At 44.6% G+C, this 24,280-nt stretch overlaps 1 protein-coding gene across 1 annotated transcript in view; it reads left to right on the top strand.

The window, feature by feature from the left end:
* Rapgef5 (Rap guanine nucleotide exchange factor 5) overlaps positions 1–24,280 on the top strand; it is a 229,683-nt gene that overhangs the window by 144,016 nt on the left and 61,387 nt on the right. The window contains exons 10-11 of the mRNA XM_057782269.1: positions 10,468–10,592; positions 11,052–11,140. Of these exons, the coding sequence (XP_057638252.1) occupies positions 10,468–10,592; positions 11,052–11,140 (214 nt within the window). The remainder of the gene's footprint in view (positions 1–10,467; positions 10,593–11,051; positions 11,141–24,280) is intronic.

Raw genomic sequence — 24,280 nt, 5'->3', positions numbered from 1 at the left:
AACCTTCATCAGGCGATGAAAGGAGACAGAGACAGAGTCCCACATTGGAGCACCAGACTACAACCCCAAGGTCCAAACCAGGAGAAGGAGAGAGAGCACGAGCAAGGAACTCAGGGCCTTGAGGGGTGCACCCACATACTGAGACAATGGGGATGATCTATCGGGAACTCACCAAGGCCAGCTGGACTGGGTCTGAAAAAGCATGGGATAATACCAGACTCACTGAACATAGTGGACAATGAGGACTGCTGAGAAGTCAAGAACAATGGCACTGGGTTTTGATCCTACTGCACATAGTGGCTTTGTGGGAGCCTAGGCTGTTTGGATGTTCACCTTAATAGATCTGGAAGGAGGTGGGAGGTCCTTGGACTCCCCACAGGGCAGGGAACCCTGACTGCCCTTAGGGCGGATGAGAGATGGGGAGTTGATTGGGGAGGGATATGGGAGGCGGTGGCGGGGAAGAGACAGAAATCTTTAATAAATAAGTAAATTAATTAAAAAAAAACCTGGTTTCCATGAGAAAAAAAATAAACCATAAGATAAGTTGTCAGCAAAATCTGTGTTTGGTCTCAGACAAAGCTCTCTTTTGCCTAAAAAAGGCTCTGTTTTACTTATCCCTCCCCAACACACACACACACACCTTGATAAGAACTGTATTTGTGTGGTACCCACATTTACAGTACCAAAACAGATGTGGGCCCTGATGGTTTGGTTTGCTGAGCTATGTGTGGATTTCCAGTACATGATGTTAAGAAATCTCTCACTGCTCCACTGGGTGCCTTCCTCCTCGTTGAGAGAGCAACACTCTGGACTTGTGGGGGAAAAGTAGAGTCAAGATAATTGAACTATATACAACTTTAGCATTGGAAAGAGTGAGCAACCTCCCTTCTCGGTCCAGATCACCTCCAGGGGCTTTCTGGTCTTGCTGACAGTTCTGACTTGGCTTGAGAGATGTCTCATTGCACCTCTGTGTGTACAGCCTGAAACCGAGCCACACCAAGCCTTGCTCGGCCTCTTTTATCTTGCCACCCACACGTGGAAAATAACCTGGAGCACATCATTAGTAATCCCGGACTCCCTCTCTCACAGGCTCAGAATCTCCAAGTGGAAACAATGCAGAGCCTTTGGCTTTTTCCTCTGATCTGTCATGGACATCCAGCAGTCTAAACCAACTTCCCAAGGCGTGTTTCTCAGGCCCCACCTGTCAGAGTGCCTGTGTCCACATGTTCATGTTTGCACTGTTACTTTCGTTTGCTGTTTTTCGGTGCTGGGAATTGAACCCAGGATCTTGTGCATGCTAGACAATCACTGTACCCCTGAGCGCCAGCACCAACCTTCTTCACCCACCCCCCTTTTTCTTCTTTTTGAGACCAATTGTACAAAATAAAATCAACCATAATACTGTACAATGTCTGCCCAGTTCTTGACTCTATTAGTGGGCAAGGCAGCTTTTGTGTTGGGACACTCCTCCCACCTCTGACAGACACAACCTTCCTGACTCTGGGTCCACAGGTTAAATAGACATAGGGGCCTCAAGTGCACTGACTTCCTGTCAGACCAATCTTTGCTAAATGTGACCCTCTTTCTGCTGGGGTCCCTGCCTCAGTTCCCATCAGTACTCATTTCCCTGTGCTGTGTCTTTTGCTTTGCCCGACAGCAGTTGGCTGGATTGTGGACTTGTACCACAGTAAGTACCCATCAACCCTCCTCTCCTCTTGAAATGTGATTTTCCAAAGCCAGCAGGCCACTCAAATGTAAATACTATCTTGGCAGTTTGGGACTTTGATAAGGCCTGGTCACACCTATTGCCTGACTCTCAGCACCAGGGTGAATCAAGCTCCTGGTCTCTCAGAACAGAGCACTGACCAATGAAGGGTTGTCTGTGGCTTGACCAAAGGCACTAAAATACATGAAGCCTATGTGTGCTTAATGTCAGCTTCATCGTCTTCGTGCTTTGTGTTCCAGCCTGATCAGGTGGCATTTCCTTCCTGTGCTCTAGCCTCTTCCTGTAAACCATGGCTTTTCATCGTGTCCACTTTATAGACAACTTTAACGATTGTGTGAGATAGCATACATTCAGCTTTTAACTTTGCTAGCTAAATGGTAAGCCCTCCGGAAGTGATGCTGCATAGGCTTGTCTGCCTCGTCCTGGCTGAGTCCTCCCTGTTGTCCCATTCCTCACAGGTCTATTTCTCAAATGCACCAATACCATCTCATTAGCTCTGGTGCTATGCTTACCTTTACTGCCGTATAAGCAAATTGCATTAGCCATTTGTGATTTAGTAACTAATAATTGCACAACGTTTCACACATCAAAAGACATATCATAAATTGCCTTCAAAGTGACTGTGTCCCAGGTCTGTCTGACGCTGGTTTTCGTACAAGCTCCTCAAGTGAAGACCCCCAATGAGAGCAGGTTATTCTGCTCATAACTCATGCGCTGTTTGTCATGATCCAGTTTCACAAACAGGCCAGTTCTCAGGCTAGCCTGTCTATCTGAGTACCTCGTTTCAGTAGATGGTCAAGGTAGCAGGGTGGCTGATGTTATCCATTACCAGGGTAGCCTGGTGCCCCTCCTGTGAGGAGCACCTCCCAGCCAAATCTCCTGTCTTAGCTATAGCAGAACTTGAGATTTCAGGTATTCTCTTCCCTGTCACTATAAATTCCACATTTATCTATCCATCATTTTTATTCATTATCTTATTCAGTAAATGTTCACTGAGTGAATATGATATGTCAAGATCCAGCCTGTTGTTGCAGGTGCAAACTAAGGAAAGCATCTGCTGCAGGATAGTTTATACTTTATGATGAACAGGAAACTATCCGTGAGAAAGGGTCACTCACGAGGTCCTGGCAGGGGTTTTCTGGAGGAGGTGATTCTTGCTGTGAAATAGTTAGGTCAGGGCTGTGTGATGCAAGGGTGTCTAGAACGCTGTTGGCTGCAAACAGTATGCTTTTAAGTTAGTGTCCTGATTGCTGTATCAGAGACCAGAAGGGAAAGAGTGTCGGGATGTGTGCTCATTTTATGGTTTGGTACTGATGCTGCCAGCCTAGGTGACTGTTCCCATCCGCAGGCTGCCCATGTCTGTTAGGACGGAGCAGTCAGGTCGCCTGAGAGGAAACCTGGAAGAATGGAGTATAAGAAAGCTTCCTAACAGAGCCTGTCATTTGACATGATCATAGCCACCTGCTTTTTGTTTTTTGTTGTTGTTCATGTGACATAGACCTAAGGGACAGTGCCCATCAATGCTCGCCTTACTGATGTTGTGATACCTAACCTCTGAAATATCGGCTGCTTAGAAACTCAGTTTGTGGAGTAGCCACTCTGAACACTTCAGTTTAAGACACGTCCTGTCAGATGCTCAGTGAGAAGGAAGGGTCGGAGGGTCTGTGTGCAGGGAGTGTGGGAACCTTACCAAGGGTGACCTTGAGCCCTGTGAGGGAGCTGGAACCCTCCTCATTTGCTTACTCATGGACTTGCATGCTCAGTACATTCTTATCTAGTGAATATCGTGTGCCTGGCCCTGATCCATTCTTTAGAAAGACAGAAGGCACAGTTTCTGTCCTTGGAATGTCATCATTTAGTGGAGAAGAACAGAAAGCAAATGACCAAAGGTTACATAGGTTATATAGTCAGATGATGGGTGTTGGAATTGAGGGGGCGAGTGTTAAGAGACTTATAGAAACCAAACCTCCTCAGAGCAATCTAAATCCCTGTGTGTAAGATGGTTTGTACCTTTATCTCAGGTATGCCATCAGAAGGTTCTCTAAGCTCCCAAAGTCCATCTCTGAGCCCCAGGTAAGGGCTCTTATAAAAATGTGCTCATAGAGCACCAGAGGTGTGCCCCTGGAGAAGCCAGGGACTGCTTCCAGGACACCCGCAAAGGGAACTGGGGATAATAGGAAAATCAGGCTAGGAGCCATGATGCTTCCAGCAGGCTAGGAGATGCATTTGCGGTCACTTTTTCTTGGTCATACTGTGATTCACAAAAACACAAATATAACCAGAAACTCGGCTCAGGACAGTAAAATTGCAGCCTGCTAAACTGTGAACATCACTCTTCTCCTTGCCTTTAAAAAGTCAGTATATTTACAACTCTGTATTTTTATTTTGGTAAGAAAAAGACAATTGTCCATGTGAATAAATGGGGAGGGAAACACTAGTTTGATGTAGAAGCAAGAAACTGAGCAAGTTAATCTAAGTCATGGAGGTTGTTGCTCTAATTAAGGGTAGAAGTAATGCCAAGCTGAGTAAATCCATCAACATTCTTCATCCAGAGAATGGACCAGGCACAAGGAGTTGGGGACTTAGCAACCCTCCCCTGTTTCCTTTTTTTTTTTTTTTTTCCAGAAGGCCCTTTACAAGAGGTCATAAGTCTCAGAAATCCAATTACCCTCTTATCAGGCATTCTGCAGGTACTGTCTGTCACTGAGGACTATTTACTACTTGCTTTTGTGTTTCCTCTTCTGTTGTCTCCAATAATGTGCCTTCCTACTGGGTGGAACTGCAAGGCATCCATTTCGTGAGCTACTAGAGCACCTCATCTCACCCCGGAAGTGGGAATGAGAACTGGTCTGTGCAGATCTGGGACCAAAGTGTGTGTTGGGGGGCAAGACCTTTCCCTGAAGATGTGCGCATCAGGCTCAGCACCATGCACAGAGGTTGGAAAGAGCATGGTCGTACCAACATCCTGCCTCCCAGAGCCATTCCTCACTCAGGGTCCATGCCACTGGCTTGGTCCTCTGCTTCTTACTCCAGGATGCTGTTCCTTTTTCCTTGGGCGATTCATTGTCTGGCTTCTGCCTTCCCATGCTTTTCCTCCATCACTGCCTACCAATGCGAGGGCAGTGTGCAGACCTCATTGCCCCATCAGTGCCTTCTGACCAGAGACCGCTATGAGGACCACACTTGCAGGTGACTGAATTGGGCTTATTGGTGTTGTGTGAGGATCTTGAGACTTCACGCTCTTGAGGACCGTTCTGGGGAGACAGTTACTAGAATGTACTCTGAGGACTTGGGGAGAGAGCCCAAGGAAGTGAGGCTTTGCTCTGAATTACTGTCTAGAAACTAGGCTAATTCTGTGACTAAGTCTTATCCTCCCCCCTCCCACCCCCAGAGAGTGCAGCCCAGGGCAAAGCTACCGCTGTCACTGAAGAGTAGCAGGTAACAGATAAGGCTCTAGAGAATTTTGTGGGTTGAACGATATTCATTCTTTGTTCAGATGTAATGACTAAAAGCTGCATTTTGTTTTGATGCATCATGATTCTCTGGAGACCTTGTCTGATGTTGATTCCCTGCAGAATCACTTAAACAAAATGTCCAAACCCAGCTGAACACGGCACTGTCAGAGCCTGGAAATGAGAGGTGAGGGGAACACCACTCAGCTGACAGCATGGACCACTTCTGTGACCACATGTACATGGGGCGGTGGAGTGGTTTCCTTACCAACTAGAAAGATGGTCAGTTCTTTGTCGTCCAAGCTCAGTTACCCACAGTTCAGCTGGATTCTGACACTGTCAACCAGAGAACAGCACCAGAGCCCACAAGCTGGGCACTGAGCACTATAAGGCTGTCCCAAATTTTGATTGCAATCACAATCTCTGGTTTGTTTTGTCCATGCTTCTGATCTATTGGCTATAATTTGGAGTTTTCCACACACACACACCCCTCTTGGCTCAGTTGATTTTCTGAAGTGGCTACAGAACCCCAGAAAACTCGTTTAGCAGTTTATTGTAAGGAATATTTTAAAGGACACAAATGAACAGCAAAGAAATATGGAAGATAAGGTTTAGAAGGGTCCCAGGCATAACAGTTCCTTTCTCTGCAGCTGGGATGTGCTGCCCTCTGGATAGGTAGATGAACTCTTATTCACCTTCCAAGAAGCCCATTGAAAAGTGCCCTAGGGATTTTTATGCAGACTTCTTTGTGTAGGCATGACTGATGAATTCACTGGCCATTGGTGATCAGTGAGACCTTGAGAGGTGGGGACAGGGGCTGTGAGTCCCCAGCCCTCTGAGGAGGTGGTTAGTTCTCCTGGCAACCAGGCCTTCTATGATGGGGTTATTTGGTGACTTTCCCTATGTGACTTGATTAACATAAATTGAGGTGGGTGTGTGGAAAGGGGTGTGCCTTCTCCCTTTGTAGTTCTGGACCTGCTGAAGCTGCTCTTAATGCACTAGCCACTTAGGAAGCTGTCAGCATTGTATATGCTGTAAATATGGAACCTAGGACCCAACGCAAAACATCTGTCACTTCAGGGCCTCTGTTCCTCCGCTGCCCTTCACTACCCAGAGCTGTTGGCAATGAACCTTTGCCACCTTGATTCAAGCCTCTGCTGTTGGCCCATGTGGTAGCTAATCAGCAGTCCCTCAGTTTTCATGGTTGAGCTTCCCCTCCCATAGCCAGGCAGGCACTCTGTGATGAATGGATATTTTCCTAGTATGCTTGAGCCCTGGGTCCTCTCCCCACCCTGGCTTCTGCTGTCTCTTACCCTGGATGGGCCTCACAAGTCACTGTTTTCCTCTATGGCTCCTGAAGCCTTATTGTAGAAGGTCATAAAAGCACAAGTGTGCATTCTAGCTTGGGCAGCTCATGAGGCCCAGGTGATCCTTCTCTTCATACTGCCTTACTCGCTGCTTCACCCCCAAGGCCATTTTCCCAATACTATCTTCTTCAGGCTACCAACGGCACCACACAGCCCTCCTCCAAAAGCTGCTTCAGTACCTGTTACTAAGATAGAAGCTATTGCAAGTGATCTCTCCGGCTTCCTAATTTCTGCTTCATTGAGCCAGCGGATTCTATCTGAGAGGAGGAAGTCTCTTTCCTGGCTGATCCTACATTTGTGTTCTCTGCTCCTACTCCCCATTCTTAGCTAGGGCACAGGCCTTCAGGATGCCCTAGCCCTACATATTGAAATCCTCAGGTTCTAACCCCCTCCCGCCTTCTTCCTTTACTCAACATCCTTTTCTCCCTCTCTCTCCCCCTCCCTCCTCCTCTACCTGTGGAGTAATTCTCTACCACTGAGCTATAATCTAGGCCCCTTTTCAAAGTTATAGTGAGTGTTTGATCAGTGACCCTCTGCCTCCAGAACGCCCGGGCTATGACTTCTGCTCACCTCTTGCCCCAGGATGATGCCAGCAGATCTTTTCCTAGGCTCATCCGTTTGAACTCTGAACTTCAGGGAGGGCAGGCTCTTCCTCGGACCTCCTGACGCTGCTCCTGGGATTCTCTTTCCAGCTCCTCCACATCTCTGAATGCTTTCCCAGAGACTGTTTCTATCCTTCTTGGTCTCTCACTCGATTTTTCTCATTAAATCCCACTTTACTGCCCACTTTTTGGTTCCACCTTAACACCATCGACTGCCAAAATTTGAATTATTAACAAATTTGTCTCTCTCCTTGGCTTTTGTGCAGAAAGCTGTGTTTTCCTTTTAACTGCCTGATAAACATCTACAGTCCTCTGTCCTATCAATAAAACATCATTGTTTGATCTGAGTTATCATTCCTCTCTAGATCCTTGTCCTGTTTAATAGCATCCTCAGTCTCTCAGGCCACTTAGTTATCTTTGACCACCAAACCCCATGTTTTCTGCTTCCTTGTCCCCTGCACTTAGCAACACCATAGGGTAGTAGTTCTCAACCTGTGGGTTGAGACCCCTAACGACCATTTCACAAGAGTTGACTAAGATCACCAGAAAACACAAGAGATTTACATTAAAATCCCTAACCATAGCAAAGTTACAGTTATAAACTAGCAATGAACATGATGTCATGGTTGAGCATCACCACAACATGAGGAGCTGTATAAAGGGCTGCAGCATGAAGGAAGGTTGAGAAGCCGCTGCTTTAGAATGTGCACCAAGCTGTGCTTGGGTTTTCATGAGGCAGTTAACTTAGAGTCGAGCAGGCTTGTCTTACTCGTCTCTGCTTGCCACTGAGTGTCCAGCAGGGTGTCCTACCCAAAGGAGGACCTCATTATTTGTTACATAAATGACTGTCAATTAGAAGTTTTAATGCTTCATGGACAATGTATCATAGAACATATTTCCATCATTAGTCCTAATACTTATTTTACCCTGTCAAGTACTAAAATAAAATTTCATAATACAACCTCAATGATGCTATTTTTCCTCTATTTTTATAGGAAGAGAAATAAGGGAAAGGTGCCCATAGTAGGAAGCCTTAATTTAACCCTCCTTCATAGAACATATTTCCATCATTAGTCCTAATACTTATTTTACCCTGTCAAGTACTAAAATAAAATTTCATAATACAACCTCAATGATGCTATTTTTCCTCTATTTTTATAGGAAGAGAAATAAGGGAAAGGTGCCCATAGTAGGAAGCCTTAATTTAACCCTCCTTCATAGATGGTTACAGGACACAGGATTCTTGTGTTTTCACAGCAGGTTTCAAGAATTTACACCTCCCCTTACTCATTGATTTTTCTGCTTTTTCTCTTCTTTATTTTTAACAGGTTTCAAAATGGAACCTATTACAATGACATAAGATGCTATTGATAGTGCGTCAACCTGATTCAGCTATTCTCCTGCCCAGTAAAGTATGACTGCTGTGTGCACAGCCATGTAATGCATATCACTTACACAGACATTAGAAACCCTGCCCATCCATATGTATGTGTGCAGCCTGCAAAGTTAATAATGCCATATATCATGTGCACATAGGATGTAAAATGTACTTCGGAATGACAGCAGCTCATATAAAATGAATATTGTCTGACGATTAGAGGAAGCCAGGGAAAGATTTTTGTCTTTTCATATCTGTTCTCTCAAATAATAGAATTGCCTTATTCAGTGTAGCTCATCCCAGCCTTCTTCTGTTCTCCACCCCCCCATTTTGGTCCAAATATGCCCCTCTCTCGAGCTACTTTGGTCCACTTCACCGGCATGGATAACAAAAGAACTGCTTGGAGAAATGAATGATAGCAATTACACATTGGTATTCATGTTACAGGACTCACACTGGCCTCCTTGGGGAGTTGAACAATGAATATCCAGCATTAATTGCCACAGACACCATGTGTCTGACCTTGCTGAAACATAATGCACCGGTTCTTCATAGCAAAATTATTTGCCAGTAGGAGATTTAAAAAGGATGATCACACAATTATATTGCTGTTTAGAATGACCAATATTATTAGTTTTTAAGAAAAAAACAGTAGTACTTACATTTTCTTAGAAATTGGGAGTTGAGGTCATAGTCATTTGCCGATTTGCTTAGCAGTTATGGTAATATCAATGCCTTTCTAGTCTTGTAAAAAAAATAAAATAAAATACACTGATATCCATGACGGGTCTGTTGAAGCAATTACAAGGCATTTGGATAAGGCACTTTTACCCATGCAGGATGGCAGGATACCCTTCTTTGAGTCTGTACCTAATTACAGGTAAGTCTTGTCGGTAGCAGAAATGTACCAGCACAGGCTTCCTTTGCAAACAGTTGACATCATCTTTAAGAGGAAACCTACTTGCTCTCAACTTTTCTTGCTCTATTCTTTTTTATTATTATTATTATTTTATTTCAAATCATCAGCAACAAAGAAGTTGGATTTTCTTATATGCCTATTATAGTTCTTTTTTTTTGATGGTATCCCTGTGGCTGGGTTACTGCACAGTGAGCGTTTCATAGCAAATGCCCTAAAGTTTGTGTCCGAAGCTCAGACTTGGACCCATACTGCTGGATCAGCAGCGAGCTTGCCCTGACTGAGCCAGGTCAGGCACTGGCCCTGTGCTGTGGAAGCTGTGTGTGCAGAAATGAATGATGGTTAAGCTTCTCGCCTGTTTAAAAAGGGACAGAGATGAAGAAAGTCAGTGCAGGGGCCCGTGGCATCAGGGTTTAGCATAGATAACATTCTAACTAAGCATCCATCTTTGCTTGTACTCCAATAAAAGAATGCTTGATAAATTTAAAAGCCCTGCGCTGGGTGTCCCTCCCCTCCCCGTGTGTGTGTGTGTGTGTGTGTGTGTGTGTTCATCCAGGGAGAGGAGCCTGAGCTATCCAATGGTTAGCCATTTGCCCACCCTTTAAAGCAAGCCTTGACTCATTTTCTAAGTGTTAATAGCAGTTACACTGTGATTTTCTGGTTTTAATGATGTTTAGGCAACATCAGCCAGGTAGAAGACTGTTCACAGCAAGTAGTATGTTGTACATTTTGAAACTTTAAACTTTCTATTCTCCAAATCAAATTGTTCCTGAAGGTAGTTTCAAAAATAAACTCTTCAAATCCTAATTACACACACACACACACACACACACACACACACTTTCTTCTGTCTTCGTGGCCTTTTGTGTTTCCAGAGACCTTGAGCCTAGATTCTGAACTGATGCCTGACCACACTGCTAATTCTTTCCAGCTCTTTAAAGAAATGAGGTGAAGACAGTTGGCTTCTTATTAATCTTTCTCTTCTCCTTTCCTTCTCTTATCCATCACGCTGCTCGACAATTAAAGCAAGATGATGAAGTGCCGATGGTTCAGGTTAAAGAGCAAGGCCAGAGTGTGCTGGTGCTGAAGAAAGTAGCAAGCTGTGGCCCAACCCCCACCCCGGGGAGTGCGGAGAGCGAGAGCGACGCGAGGTGAGAGTCCCGCAGCCCAGGCACGCTCTGGGTTTCCTTTCCTTTGCGCTGCTTCCCTTCCCTGCTCCCTCTCGCTCGCTCTGCTGCTGCCTGTCCTACTCTCCCTCCCTCCCCTCCCTCTTTTCTCTCCGCCTCTCCAGCGTTCTAGCTGACTGCAGAGCTCTTAGCAGCCAGATGGACTTAGTTCCCTGTGAAAGGACCAGGATGGCAAGATCTTTTAGCCTTTAGGGGATGCCTTTGTTAGGCACCGTTCACAATGGGCAGCTCCCGCCTGCGGGTCTTTGACCCCCATCTAGAGAGGAAAGATTCCGAGGCGCTCTCAGGGCGCCAGCTGCCCTTGCCTACCTTCGATGTGCCTTATTTCAAATACATCGACGAGGAAGATGAGGACGACGAATGGAGCAGCCGCTCGCAGTCTTCCACGGAGGATGACTCAGTGGAGTCTCTGCTCTCTGACAGATACATGGTGGTGTCCGGGACCCCGGAGAAGATCTTAGAGCACCTTCTGAATGACTTGCACCTGGCAGAGGTTCAGCACAAAGAAACAGGTAAGCTGGAATGGGGGCGAGGGCTGGGAGTGTGTGCCTGGGGTCTCCTCTCCCCAAATCAACAGCAGCTGGCGCCTGTCAGTATCCCCAGGAGCGAGATTCCCACTGTTTGGGAAATCAGGATGGCTGGGAAAGCATATGCTTTGTGTGGCTCTCCCTGTGCTGTTTCCATCCAGTAAATGGACACATGTAGTTCTTGAGCTGTTGCCTGGGAAGTCGCTGTGGAAAGAAAATGAGGTGAAGGCAGATGTGTGTGGTTGGTAATTTTTGCCAAGTCTCACGTAAAGCCACTTGGCAGGAAGCCAGTATTCAATAGCTCTTGTGCTGTGGAAAGCCTGTAAGGGGAGGGGGCTGCCAAGAGCTTCACCTGGTATGCAGGAAATGCAAGTGCTGAGAGCGCTTCCCTGCCCAAATGTAAGCAATCCCTGCAACCCCTCAGCTGCTATAGCAACTTCTGCCTCTTCCCAAGTGGTCACAAACTGCTTCCCAGAGCAAGGGTTGCAGTGCCCCCTGTGGCACTGCTTGCCTGACCAGAGATCAAAGCCATATTGCTCAGGTGTCCTGGCATTTCGTTCAGCTGAAACCAAAAGACCATATAGCTTTTAGCTTTGCACGCCTTTGGAAACACATCTGATAGATGTCTTACCCATAATTTCTTTTCTCATAGAAGGAAGAGTGCTTGCTTCTCTGAACCAGCACTTGCAATCTGTTTCAGCCCAGAGCAGTTAACCCAGTGAGCAGGCCTCTGGCAGCAGCCTGAAGTTGAGACTTGATCTGATGACTGCCACACACATTTCGCTGCCACAAAGGCACCTGTGACCCCCTCGGTGTGCAGTGAATTGATTGCTTCCAGAAAAGGCTTGCACTGGTGCAGAGTAACTTGTTGAGTTTTGTACACAGAAGAGCCTGAAATGCCAGCCTAGGAGCAAGTCTCCTAGTGTCCCAGTAGTGCTGTCTGCCTCTTCATAAAGGAGAGGAGCAATGATGTGTGAACAGTTTAAACAAACCTGCATGACTCAACCATATATCTTAGGATATCACTGTAATTTAAAAGTCAAGTTTTTATTTTGCATACAATTGAGAAAGAATAAGTTATTGCTTAGACACACAAAATAAGCTAGTCTCAATAGAATAAAAGTATCCTTGTGGCACTTGCTGGGTTATTTTGTATCTCTAAAATTGACACTGTGTGTCTTTGAGCAGCATTCCAGTGCTCTGCCTGCAGAGTAATCATGAGATGAGTTCCCGTGTGTTGGTTGCCTTAGATTGTTGAGAAGAGAACATGGGCAAGTTGTCTGTCACAGAAAGGGTAGGACTCACTGGGCAGGGGGAAGCGCTGGAGGGACGAAATGACTTCTGCTTCTTAACCTCATAAGCACAGACATTATTTAACAATAATTTGTTTACTCCTCCCCACCCCCCCAATGACTTCACTCAGTCTGTACATTCCTTTCTTTTAACCTCTTGTGCTTCTGGGGATGAAACCCAGGGCCTCCGGCAGACCAGGAAGTGTTCCACTGCTCACTGACACTGCAGCCTGTCCTGGGCCTCAGGAACAGACTCAGCACTTGGGACTGGAGATGACTGTCACCTTTGTGTCTCTAAGTCCAGGAGTTGTGGCCTGTTTGAATGGAATATGCATATTCTCTAGTGACAGTTATTTCTGCTTTCCTCTCTGCTATACTGAGCCTAGGGTCGCATATGCCTCTTCAGACAAACACCTAAAAACAAAGAGGTGCAGGATACAGTGGCTAGACCTTTGAGCCTTAACAGGGGGTTCACTCGGTAGCACCTGATTTCTTGCTCATTTATTCAATTTCAGTGAAGAACACGTAGACACATGTGCTTCTTCAAATTTTTCTAAAGACATTTGAAAAAATATTCAGTAATAACTTTTCTTCTCATCAAAGGAGAATTTCATGAAAATGAAAAACACAGTTTTGGAGAAAGTGATTGATGTTTGGATATGAGAGGATCTTATGGGACAATGGCGTGGCTCTCTGAAACTTCAGGGAGAGAATGACCATGTGGGTTTTGTTGATAAGTTTTAAAGATATAAAATACATATATTCAAATGGTCTGTTCTAGTTTGAATACTAAATGTACTGAGTTTTTAAAGTACTGGACGTCCCTTGTCACTGACAGGTGAGGACACCTAGGTCAGCTGGGCAGTGCCTCATAGCAGAGTCTAATAGAGGTGCAGAAGCCATCTGGAGGGCAGATGGGGGGGAATGAGAAGGGGCTGCCATAAAAGTATACGGCAGCGATTTTATGTTCTTGAGCGTCTCTCTGTGAGATGGAGCCATATGGGGCCCATGTGGCCATATGGTAGCCTCTACACATGGCCCCGGTGCTGCTGAGGGAGAAATGGCATAGGAAAGAAAGAGGTGAACATCTCTGGAAGCCTGAATGAACTGTTCTGACATTCCTTCATTCCTCTACCCACCATAAGCTGGAAGAACAAGCAAACAAGAGATGCTTCACACCTTTCTCCAGGGGATACCTACCTGTGAAGTCTGTGTACGAGCACCGACAGTAGGCTCCAGACCTGATGATGCCCTGGTGTTGAACTGAAATGGAAGACGTTGGTCGGGGGAATAGAACAGAGAAGAGAATGCCAGGGCTCCAAGAGAAGGCTTTTATTTCTCTTATTACTTAAATCAATATTAGAACAGAAAAACCTCAACAATTTATGCACTATTCTATTACCAAATCAAGCTGAGTTTCAAAATTTTAGAGATGCTTAAAGGCAATCTACTTAACAGTTTTTCTAAATAATTTGATCCTTATATAATCACCAAAGTGATTTCATGATTCTGCATATCTTACCTGTCTGGTAACACCAGTCATAGGAGACCCAGTGATGTGTGTGGAATGACTGAGTGAATGGATGAATGAATAGATGGATTTAGTTTTTATACTTTTACCAAAGAAGAATAGAGAACGCAGGTAAGGAACACACAAACCACTAAGCACCTGGGTCTTGTTTTGCAGGCAGCTTTGAATTCATCAATGATAAACTCCCTTCTATTTAGGAATTAGTAATAGTGCACCCAGATAGCAAGCAGCAGTGGAATCTACTGGAATATAATTTTCAACATTCTTTTTCTTTTGCACATACTCTTTTATTCTTGTAGATACAAAAGAAGAGCTGAGTGTAGCCATTGGATATTTGTTTGTGATTGTGGGAAGTGATTGAAGCTGTTTTCAAAGACTTTCTTTTTTTTCACAGTTCAGGTTCCGACTTGAAACATTCAGAAATGTTAGAGAAAATTCCAGCAGTTTCTGCAGCTCTACCTTTCATCTGCCCAGAAATAGGACAGACATCTCTGGGCATTCCCAGTCAGGGAATTACAAAGAAAGGAAGAAGGAAATGACAGAAGCTCTGAGTGGAGGATCTGGGGGAGGGGAGTGGAGGACAGGTGTGAGCCCAGGCTGCCCTGCTGTGCACAGGGGTCCTGCTTCTACTTAACCCTTTTCCTCCTGCAGAGAATGAAGGAATTTCGACCTGTAGGTGCTTTTGCACAAACTAATGATTTCTATTTCCAAGCAAGGGGGAAAATCATCTTTTCCCATTTCCTTATATTCATTTCCTAATTCCTTATCCATCCTTTTGAACAAAGAGCGCTATGATAACAGATTCTCTGGAAAAGCAAACAAGCCAAGCAGGAAAGGAAAAAATCTGCCTTGCTTCTCATTAGATCTGACCTGGTTTCTTTAAGCTATAGCTGCCTTTTCCCCCTTTAGTTTTATGAGGCTGTGAATCCATGTGGTCTGTTAGCACTCCTCTGTACAGAAGTATCTCCACACCCTGCCTTGGACACCATACATGCCTCCATGCTGATGGTTGATGGTTAAGCCTGGGCGTGAGGAAGCAAGTCTTGTTCTTCAGAGGCCACACCCGCTCTGTAGTGAGTACTGGGTTAGAATCTGAGTAGTCGTGTTGCTGAGCCTCGTTCTCAACCTGTGGGTCACGACCTCTTTGGGCTTGAATGACCCTTTCCCAGGGGTCACCTAAGACTATTAGAAAACACAGAAATTTACAGTATGATTCATAGCAGTGGAAAAATTAATTACAAAATAACAGTGAAAATGATTTTATGGTTGGGGGTCCCCAAAACATGAAGAACTGTATTAAAAGGTTGAGGAAGGTTGGAGAAGGGCTTTGTTGAGCACTGGACTGCTAGAACCCTGATTAAGTGAGGGCAGGACCCTGGTTTTCTGTTAAATTTTTATCTCCTTCCCTGTCAACAACAAGTTCATAATGACCTTGAAATGTAATGTTTTATAGAGGAATATAAAAATGCTTGTTGGACAAACAAAGTTTTGTTGAACGTCTTCCTTGCTGAGCTTGCCTTCTCCGTGCAGGTCACCAGGCCAGTAAGTAAACCTAGCATAGACCCTGCTACAGCCAAACTGTTTGAGAGTAGACAGAGAAGCTTTTAGATGATGTACGTTTTTCTATGGCTTTATGTAACTGATACGTACATGACCTTATTGTGATACTGTTTTTTTCTTTGTAGTTTAGACCGGGTTCTGCGCTGAGACTGACATTCTGCGCACCAAGCAGGCACACCACTGCTAAAGCCACCTCCACAAGTCCCTTGCCTCTTATTTGCAGTGTCGTGTGACAGATTGACCAATGTAGTTTATCTGTAGCTGTATACACGAGCCCTAGTGGAGCATGCTTAAAACAAATCGTACTCGGACATTGTGATGCAGTGCCTTCAGCTGGGGATTGCATCTTACCTGAGCCTTGACAGGTCCCCAGGCTGTGGTATTGTGCATCTAGGTTTGCAAGCCTCTAAAGTAAGACATTGACTGTGCCTGTCCCACTGCTATTCTTTTGAGAACCTTTTAAAGATCTGTTCCGGGTCTGTAAGAACGAGACCCCCTTCCCCTTTTGTCAACCTCTCTTTAGCATCCTTTCTCCAGGCCTCGATGACTAGCCTCCTGACCTCTGACCTCTGCCTATGGTCTCTGTGTTGCTATCCTTCCACTGGATGGGTTTGAGGAAAGGACGCACAGCTACTTGGTTTCTCAGTCCTGGAATGATGAGGAAGTGAATGACAGAATGAACAAAATCCATTTGGGTTTTTACAGCTGTCCTTACACAGCACAAACCTCTGGGTGGTACTTAGGTTTCATATCTGGGACTGCTTGCTTTTGTGGAAAATTATGTTTTAAGGCAGGTGAGTACCAATCAGTATAGTAGAAAATGTGCTGAAATGGGTCCCAGGTCTGGGCTCCATTAGTAAATCAGCTGGAGACATAGAGGCTATAAAGGGTGAGCTCTGAAGTGTCGTGTATCACAAACTTCTTCCCCTAAAGGGCTCTCCTCTTCATTTGCAAAATATACCAAAGAACCACAGAATCCTAGATCTGATACAATCTGGACATTAGAAGTGAGGCCACCTCAAGCTACTGAGGCTGCTGCTGTGTTTCTAGAACAGAATGTTGGTGACTGTGATGCTTGAAACCCAAGGCTCAGTGGTCTGTATGTGGTGGGGATGTACATGTGTTTGTATTTAGCTGGCACAGGGGAACGAACTTAAAGCTCCTCTGAGAAATTTCACTATAACAACATGTCTAGTGAATAGCTCTGATTCATCAGCTACCAGCAAAACCCATTTGCAGAGTTTTATTGCCAAACCATTTTAGGATATTCGGAGATAGTCGAGTGCAGGAGAGGAAGTCCAGCCCCCTCCCCACAGTGAAATACACACATTGTATCTTTATACTAATTACCCCCTGTATGCTCTCAAGTTTAACTTTACACAAGACTTCTGTGTATTAAAAGTGCGCTTTCGTTATTCAGCCTCTGCATCCATATGACTGAGTGCCTTTGAAAATGTAATTCTTTTGTTCTCTGTATAAATATCTTTGACTTACTACTATGTGGGCGCTGTTTTATTAGTAAATGCTACGGACACGGTTGAAAACAAAACTGGTTTCTTGTGTTTGTGGGTGCTTGTCTTGCTGGTGTAGTCAAACAAACAGTAAACAACGTGAGGAAAGGGGCTGCACATTAAATGGTGGATGGATGATGGGTAATTGGTATTGTGGATGGTGGCTCCAGTAACTAATCCACGTCTTCCAAAGCAAGTACATTGGAATTCAGAGATCTTAAATATTAACAAGAAAGCTTGGAACACAACAAAATAGACTTAATTGAAATAGAAAGGGCGTCTGATATGTGTTTATTTAGGATATATGTTACTGTTATGCAGCCTCTCTGAAAGCTAAAGGACCTTCCTCCCTGGAAATGTCTGATAAGGCTGTCACCTTTAACCTTCTGAGACCGGGAAAGTCGCTTCCGCAAGTCAGAGAACAAGGATGCCACGTGAGGCCTTTCTCAGCACTATGGAAGTGTCATTTTCTACATACTGGGCTCTTTGCTGATGTGCATACTAATAAAAATAAGGTCAAGGAAAGCTCCGTCATTAGCATATGCCCCAGGTGCCGCAGAGACGGTGGATGGAGCGCACAGGGATCCGTCGAGGCTTGTTTCGCCACAAAGGGCAAAGACATGGCCCAGCTATGCACAGTGACAGCAAAAATGTCCCCAGTGGTCTCAGAGAAGTCGGAACAGTTGGGCTGCGGTCCGCGTGCGGTCTCTATTCTGCTCTAGAGTGCTCTACTACACTTTTCCGTTTGGTTTGTTTGAATGAAGCTATTTTTGATGTCGTATTTAGTTTTTGCAGTTCCTTTAGCTTTTCTCCTAACTGCTAATGCAGAGAATGTATTTGTCAACCATAATTGAAATACTGGGACATTTTATAAATTCACTTAACTACGTGATGAGATAATTAGAACTGAGTAGAAATAATTCTTCTCAGTTGCCTCATTATATATACAAATATATATAATATATACATACATACACACATACACACACACAGGGGACTTAGACCACATGAAGCCTGAGGTCCCTGCAGACCTGAAATCCAGGGTTCAAAGGTTACTCAAAATGACAATTCATTTATCCAAACCTTGGCTCATTAGATGGGACCTTGTGCAGAACAATTGTCCTCATTTAATGGACTTCGATGTTGAGGTAGAAGCTAATTAAATTGTGCCAGTGATTGAATGTACGTTTCAATCTAGAAATGAGCCCAGATGCACTCCTCGCTTTATTCCAAAGGCATTCTTGTTAGAAATGGAATCCTGGGTGAACAGCATAATTGAAGTAAGCGTAGTTCAACTCAACCTCCTCTCCAGCACACAGGACCTGCTTCCTGTCTCCCAGGTATGAGAAGGATGGCCACGTGGGCAGCTAACTAAAGATGTTTAAGAAAGAGAGAATGAGAAAGGAAAGGAGGAAGAGAGAGAGAAATGGGCAGACAGACCAACCTAGACCTGAGCTATACGATGAGAAGTGGGGCAACACCATTTTGTCTGTGGATGTTGTCGAGTATGTCTGTCATCCAGGCTGATCTGTTCATACCACCTTTGAGCATGCAGTTACATATGGTAGCCAGACTGCCTGCAGACTGAGGGTTAATTAATTTCCTGTTGGTAATAAAGCAAGATGAAGTGCAGTGAGACTGACTGATCACAAGATCCTTAACACACACTAACTGGCTATGGAAACGTGGGTGTTTCCATGACAGTACAGCACGTGAGCAAAGAAGCTGTTTCATGGACAAGGGCATAGAGGGGCAGCACACTTGATACAGAAACGGTGCCTACTTAGATGGGCGGGGATCATTGGGAAGGTTTTGTTTTGTCGTTGAGACAGGCCCTCATCTAGCCCAGGCTGGCCTCATAGCCGAGGATAACATTGAACTTCTGATCCTCCCAGCTGTGCCTCTTGAGTGCTGGGAGAACAGGCATATGCACCGTGCTGGTTTTATATAGTCCTGGGGATTGAACCAGGAGTTTTGGGCATGCTCACACTGCACTCTACCAGCTGAGCCATGTCCCTAGTCACAAGATGCTTGTTTCTTAAAACATTCTCATGTTTAGTCCACATTTGAGCTATGGTAGTTTATATCTGAAATATATTGTTAATATTATGAACAGCATCACCAAAGTTAATGCGAACTGTTAGAGTTTCAGCTGGTAGTTTGCAATGGAAGGTAACTTATGCAGTGACTAGCCAGCAATAGCGGTGAACCACATGGAGAAGACATATCATTATGCTTTTATGTTTATGATTTTCTTTCCGTTTCCACCCTTGCTTATTCTATGCCCACTATTGTAATGTGTGTTTGTATACATATTAATAAAGTAGAAACTAAAACATTCAATAATTTAAAATGACCATGCAGACAACTTCTATTTGTGTTCTATCAGAGGTTGTTTGTGAAAATAATCTCCACAGTACAGTTTCTTAGTCTTGTGGCGGACGTGGTTTTGGTCTGTCTAGAGCAGTGTTCACAGCATCTAGGTAGTGACCCCTCTGGGGATTGACTGACACTTTCACAGGGAGTTGCCTCAAACAATGGGAAAACACAGATATTTACGTTATGACTGAAAATAATTTTATGGTTGGGTGGGGGTCAGTACAACATGAACTGTGTTAAAGGTCACAGCGTGGGGAAGCTGAGAACCACTGTTGTAAAGGAAAACTGTTTTTATATCCTATGGATTTCTAAACAGCTGTTTCTCAGCAAGTCCTGGATATTACATTGGTATGCTTAATGCTGTCTTTTACTAGGAACACATGGCAGTTTGCTTGAGTCTGGCTGTTTATATATTCATTTTTATGTGAGATATTTGTCAGGCCTTGTGAAGACACTGAAATTCATGAGCCCAGACATTGTCCATAGTGAGCTGAGTGGTCCCCTCTTATCTTAAGAGCAGAAACTGCTGTTACTTGAAGATTAGGGTGTAGTTCAGTGGTTGATATGTTCATGTATGCTTGCCTAAGCATATCTGAGGCCCCCATTTCCCAAAAACAACAATCACCTGAAAATGTTTTAAGATAATGTCAAAGGTTGGAAAAACAAAACTATTGTCTTCCTCTCTCTGTGTCTCTCCCCAAAACAGAGATGCATGCTGTCTTTCCATATGAGTGATGGGCTTAGAATGGGATTATCAGATTATCTTTCTGAATCTCAAAATGAATCTTCACCAGGAAAATGGAAACAAAAAAATCTGTCTCTGTCTCTATCTGTCTCTGTGTTTCTATCTCTGTCTGTCTGTCTCTATGTGTCTCTGTCCCTCTGTTTTTGTGTCTCTGTCTTTATATCTCTCTCTGTCTATCTCTGTGTCTCTCTCTGTCTCTGTCTCTCTGTCTGTCTCTGTGTGTCTATGTCTCTCTGTCCGTCTATCTCAGTGGATGAGTGGGGCACACAGTCCTGACGGTCTGTCAGCTGACAGCACTTCTTTGATTGTAATCGCTGCTTGTTAATCTCTCATGGTGTGTTTCAATCAAATTATCACTTCATTTAAAGGACACAATGTCACGGAATTGCTGTAGCTGACAAGTACATATCTAGAAAGAATAGGGTTTGTATGGGAGGATTTTCCCTGTTCTCTTTTCCATAACTCATCTTTTCCTCATCTCTTTGTCTAGCTCACTTTACCCCTTTTCCACCCCCATTCTCCTGCCTTTCTGCCCTCAGGCATTCTTGTCTGACAACTGAAGCCAGCCTTTGATTTCTGTTTGCAGCATTTCAATGCCTGTTGGGCTGCCAATCCTTCCAAATCTTAGAAATAAATATGAAATTAGTCATGATTGTCAAATAAGGATGGACAATGTGAAAAACAAAACCAAAAATTTCCAGAATATCTTATCATCATCTAAATAGTGTCAGAACACAATTTCCAGAGAAGTCTCTTTCTGCTGCAGGCCTAGCGGTCTTCCTGTACTCAGCCTGTAAGGACAGGTAGCAAACCCCTGACTCCTACAGGGGCCCCTCAGTGTGACATAAACATGCAGGTTAAAGTAGTGTGTCTAGGCGGGTATTTGTCCTGAGCACCCGGCCTGGAAGGGACCATAGCTTAGCTCAGCGACCGTGTGAGCCTCCGCTGTCCTCCCTTGTCCCGGCAGCAGGCTTTAGTGTGTTATGATGTTATGAAGAAGGCTCGTAGCACACCACATTTTCTTTGGTCCTGCTGTCACTGGGCTGTTGAGTAGCAAGGTTCTAGATCTTACACCTCGTGTCCAGCAGTGTGGCTTTACAAAGGGAGAACGTAAGCATGGCAGCGGCTGAGCAGCGAATGTGTGGGAAGAGTGCCAAAGCCCGTCTCCAGCGGAGAACAAACCAAAACCCTGACCATCATTTTATCCTAAATTTGGATCTTTTTCTCGAGAAATATGAACTCTCAGGCCTTGTTTTGGATTGACTTGAATTTGGTGGTTTTGCATGTCAGTTTCCATGAAACTGATAATTCCTGAAATAATTTCTGTTGATGTTGATTGGCCTGGCATGTATACCTCAGAGTTCTGACCGGGTACACACACTGTTTAAGAGTCTCTGGGGGCGGGGGTAATCTGTTTTCACTAAATAAGAAGACACACAGGAAAGTCGCTTCTTGAAATCCACGGTACTGAGGTCAGTCAGTATAAACTCAGAATATTAATGGCTGCAGACATGTTCCCTTCTTACTTAACTGAGGAAGGAACCTAAGAACCAGATCACTTGTATGATCTTGTCCTTGGGCCTCTGAGAACTCCCGGTATACATGTATTAGTTTTGATTAGACATGGCTGCATGCTACAACAAAACTCTAACGACTTGAACGTGGCATGAACCTCTTTCTCTTTCCTATGGAAACAATGTGGGGGAAAGTGTTGCGATGCCGCTCAGGCTGGCCTGCTGTCCATGCTAGGGTTCCTTCCCCGAGCTGCTCGCTCAGGCCAACCTGCTGTCCGTGCTAGGATTTCTCGGGCCAGCCTGCTGTCCGTGCTAGGGTTCCTTCCGGTGCCGCTCAGGCCAGCCTGCTGTCCGTGCTAGGGTTCCTTCCAGTGCCGCTGGGGCCAGCCTGCTGTCCGTGCTAGGGTTCCTTCCAGGCGGCTGGCGCAGCACACCGGGATAGAGCTTTCATTTCACTTCATACGAGCATGCCTGTCTCTGCAGCCCCCTTGGTCTTGGTACCAGTGGTTAGAACTTTGTCTCGTGGCCACATCCTTTTGCAAGTGAAGCTGGAAATCACAATGTTTTATTTTGCCTTTAGTGTCTGAGGAACAGGCGCCAGGGATTGGGGGTGGGGGTGACTGGGGGACACGGACACCGACACGTTGATTCTTAAAGAAGGATAAAATAGCTTGTACTTTAATAAATGGAATAAAAGTAAAATAAAAATACATTTCATCATATATAGATATACATATACATATCTCCTCCCTTACTGTCTGTCTCCCTCCCTCCCATCTCCCCCTCCTCCAGGGGTTATCTTCCTACCTCAGCATCCTTGTTCGGAATTATCAGGGTGTGCCCCCACACACAGTTGTGAGCTGATACAAGGGACTTGAGGCCACAGTGACACTTTTCTCTTTCCTTTATCGGGGGGGAACACAAACATACTGTGATTTCAAGCATTTAGAAAGGCTATAATAGTTTAGAGTAGATTGACCGTTATAGTCACCTCAACAGTGAATATTTACACATAGACGTGTTCTCTTAGTCTGCAATGTTCACATAGCTGCTAAGTACCTTCTTGTCTGATACGAGCCATTGGATTGTATTTGAGAATCCGCTCCAAAAAATTTAAGTATTTTTATAAATGAGATATATAGATGGATGGATGAGTGGGTGGGTGGGTGGATAGGCAGGTAAGTAGGTAGGAAGAAATATTCCTTTGTCAGTGGCTTGAATGTTAACAGTGGCATAAATAAACTTTGTGGGAGTAGCTTACAATACACTATTTCATTATCTTGTGACATTTCAGGAAAGACGTTGAAGTCTGTTCCCTGGCACAGAGTTCTCAAGCCCATGTAAAGGCCTGTATGATAGGGTGATAGGAGCAACTTTTCAGTATTTGGTCTTAGTTGCTGGTTCCTAAGAGAAGAAATTAGGAGACCTTTGGATCTCCAGAGTGGGAAGACTGACCTTTGTATGGCTGGAAGCCAAAGGCCAAGGAAACTTCAGAATGGAGACTGGTCAGTAGAAAGACTAAGACCAATAGGGTTTTAGTCCCACCACCTTCAAGCATGAAGCTAGAAATTAACTTAATTACCAGTGTCCCATAATTTATTCAATCATACCTATATAATGAGACCTCCCTAGAACCCTGGCACACAAAGTAGAGGGCTTTAGGTTGATGAACACATCCATTGCTGAGAAGGCAGGGGCCACTTGCACAGGAACTGTGCTTTGAGACCAGGTCTTATTTAGTCTTTCATCTCTATCTGTTGTGTGATATTTTACTCTTTTGGCCTTATCACCCAGCTCCCACATAAATCACACACAGAGGCTTGTTCTTAGTTATAAATGTCTGACCTTAGCCTGACTCGTTACTAGCCGGCTTTTCTTAACTTAAATTACCCCAACCACCTTTTGCCTCTGAGCTTTTATCTCTGTTTCTGGGCACCTTTCTCTCCTTACTCCGTGACTGAGTGGCCCCTGATGTCCTCCTCTCCTTGTTCTCTTGCTCCTCGCTCTCTCTTCTGTTTTCTCCTTCTATTTATCCTCTCTGCCTGCTAACCCCACCTATCCTTTCTCCTGCCTCTCTATTGGTCATTCATTTCTTTATTAGGACCATCAGGTGTTTAGACAGGCACAGTAACAGCTTCACAGAGTTAAACAAGTGCAGCATAAACAAAAGTCACACACCTGAAATTATATTCTCCAACACCTATCTGTTGTACCAGCCTCTGTAATGAACCAGGAAATAGACCCCTTAGTTGAATCAGTAGAGCAAATGATCACATATAAGGAGGTATTTGAAGGGATGGTGGGGGAGGGACCCCAGTTTATAGCTAGTTAGCAAAAGTACAGTCAACAAGTTGGGATTTGTGATTAGAGTCTGAAAAAAGAGCACACTTGTAGGATTGACTCAAACTGTACAGACTCTGAGCAGTTACTGTCGTGATTGAACTGCAGGATGTCTAGCTCTACCAAGAGGAGGAAAGTAATTTTATTCTTTAAAGAATTATTATGTATGTGTATGATGGACATGTATGCCATGGTGTGTATGTGGAGGTGACACTCGTGTAGGGTCAGAGGACATTAGGGAGCCATTTCTTCC

Source organism: Chionomys nivalis, chromosome 10, assembly GCF_950005125.1.
Source record: "Chionomys nivalis chromosome 10, mChiNiv1.1, whole genome shotgun sequence".
NCBI classification, from domain to species: Eukaryota; Metazoa; Chordata; class Mammalia; order Rodentia; family Cricetidae; genus Chionomys; species Chionomys nivalis.
Note: the sequence above shows the minus strand (reverse complement) of the source record. Positions and strands in the feature narration are given on the sequence as shown.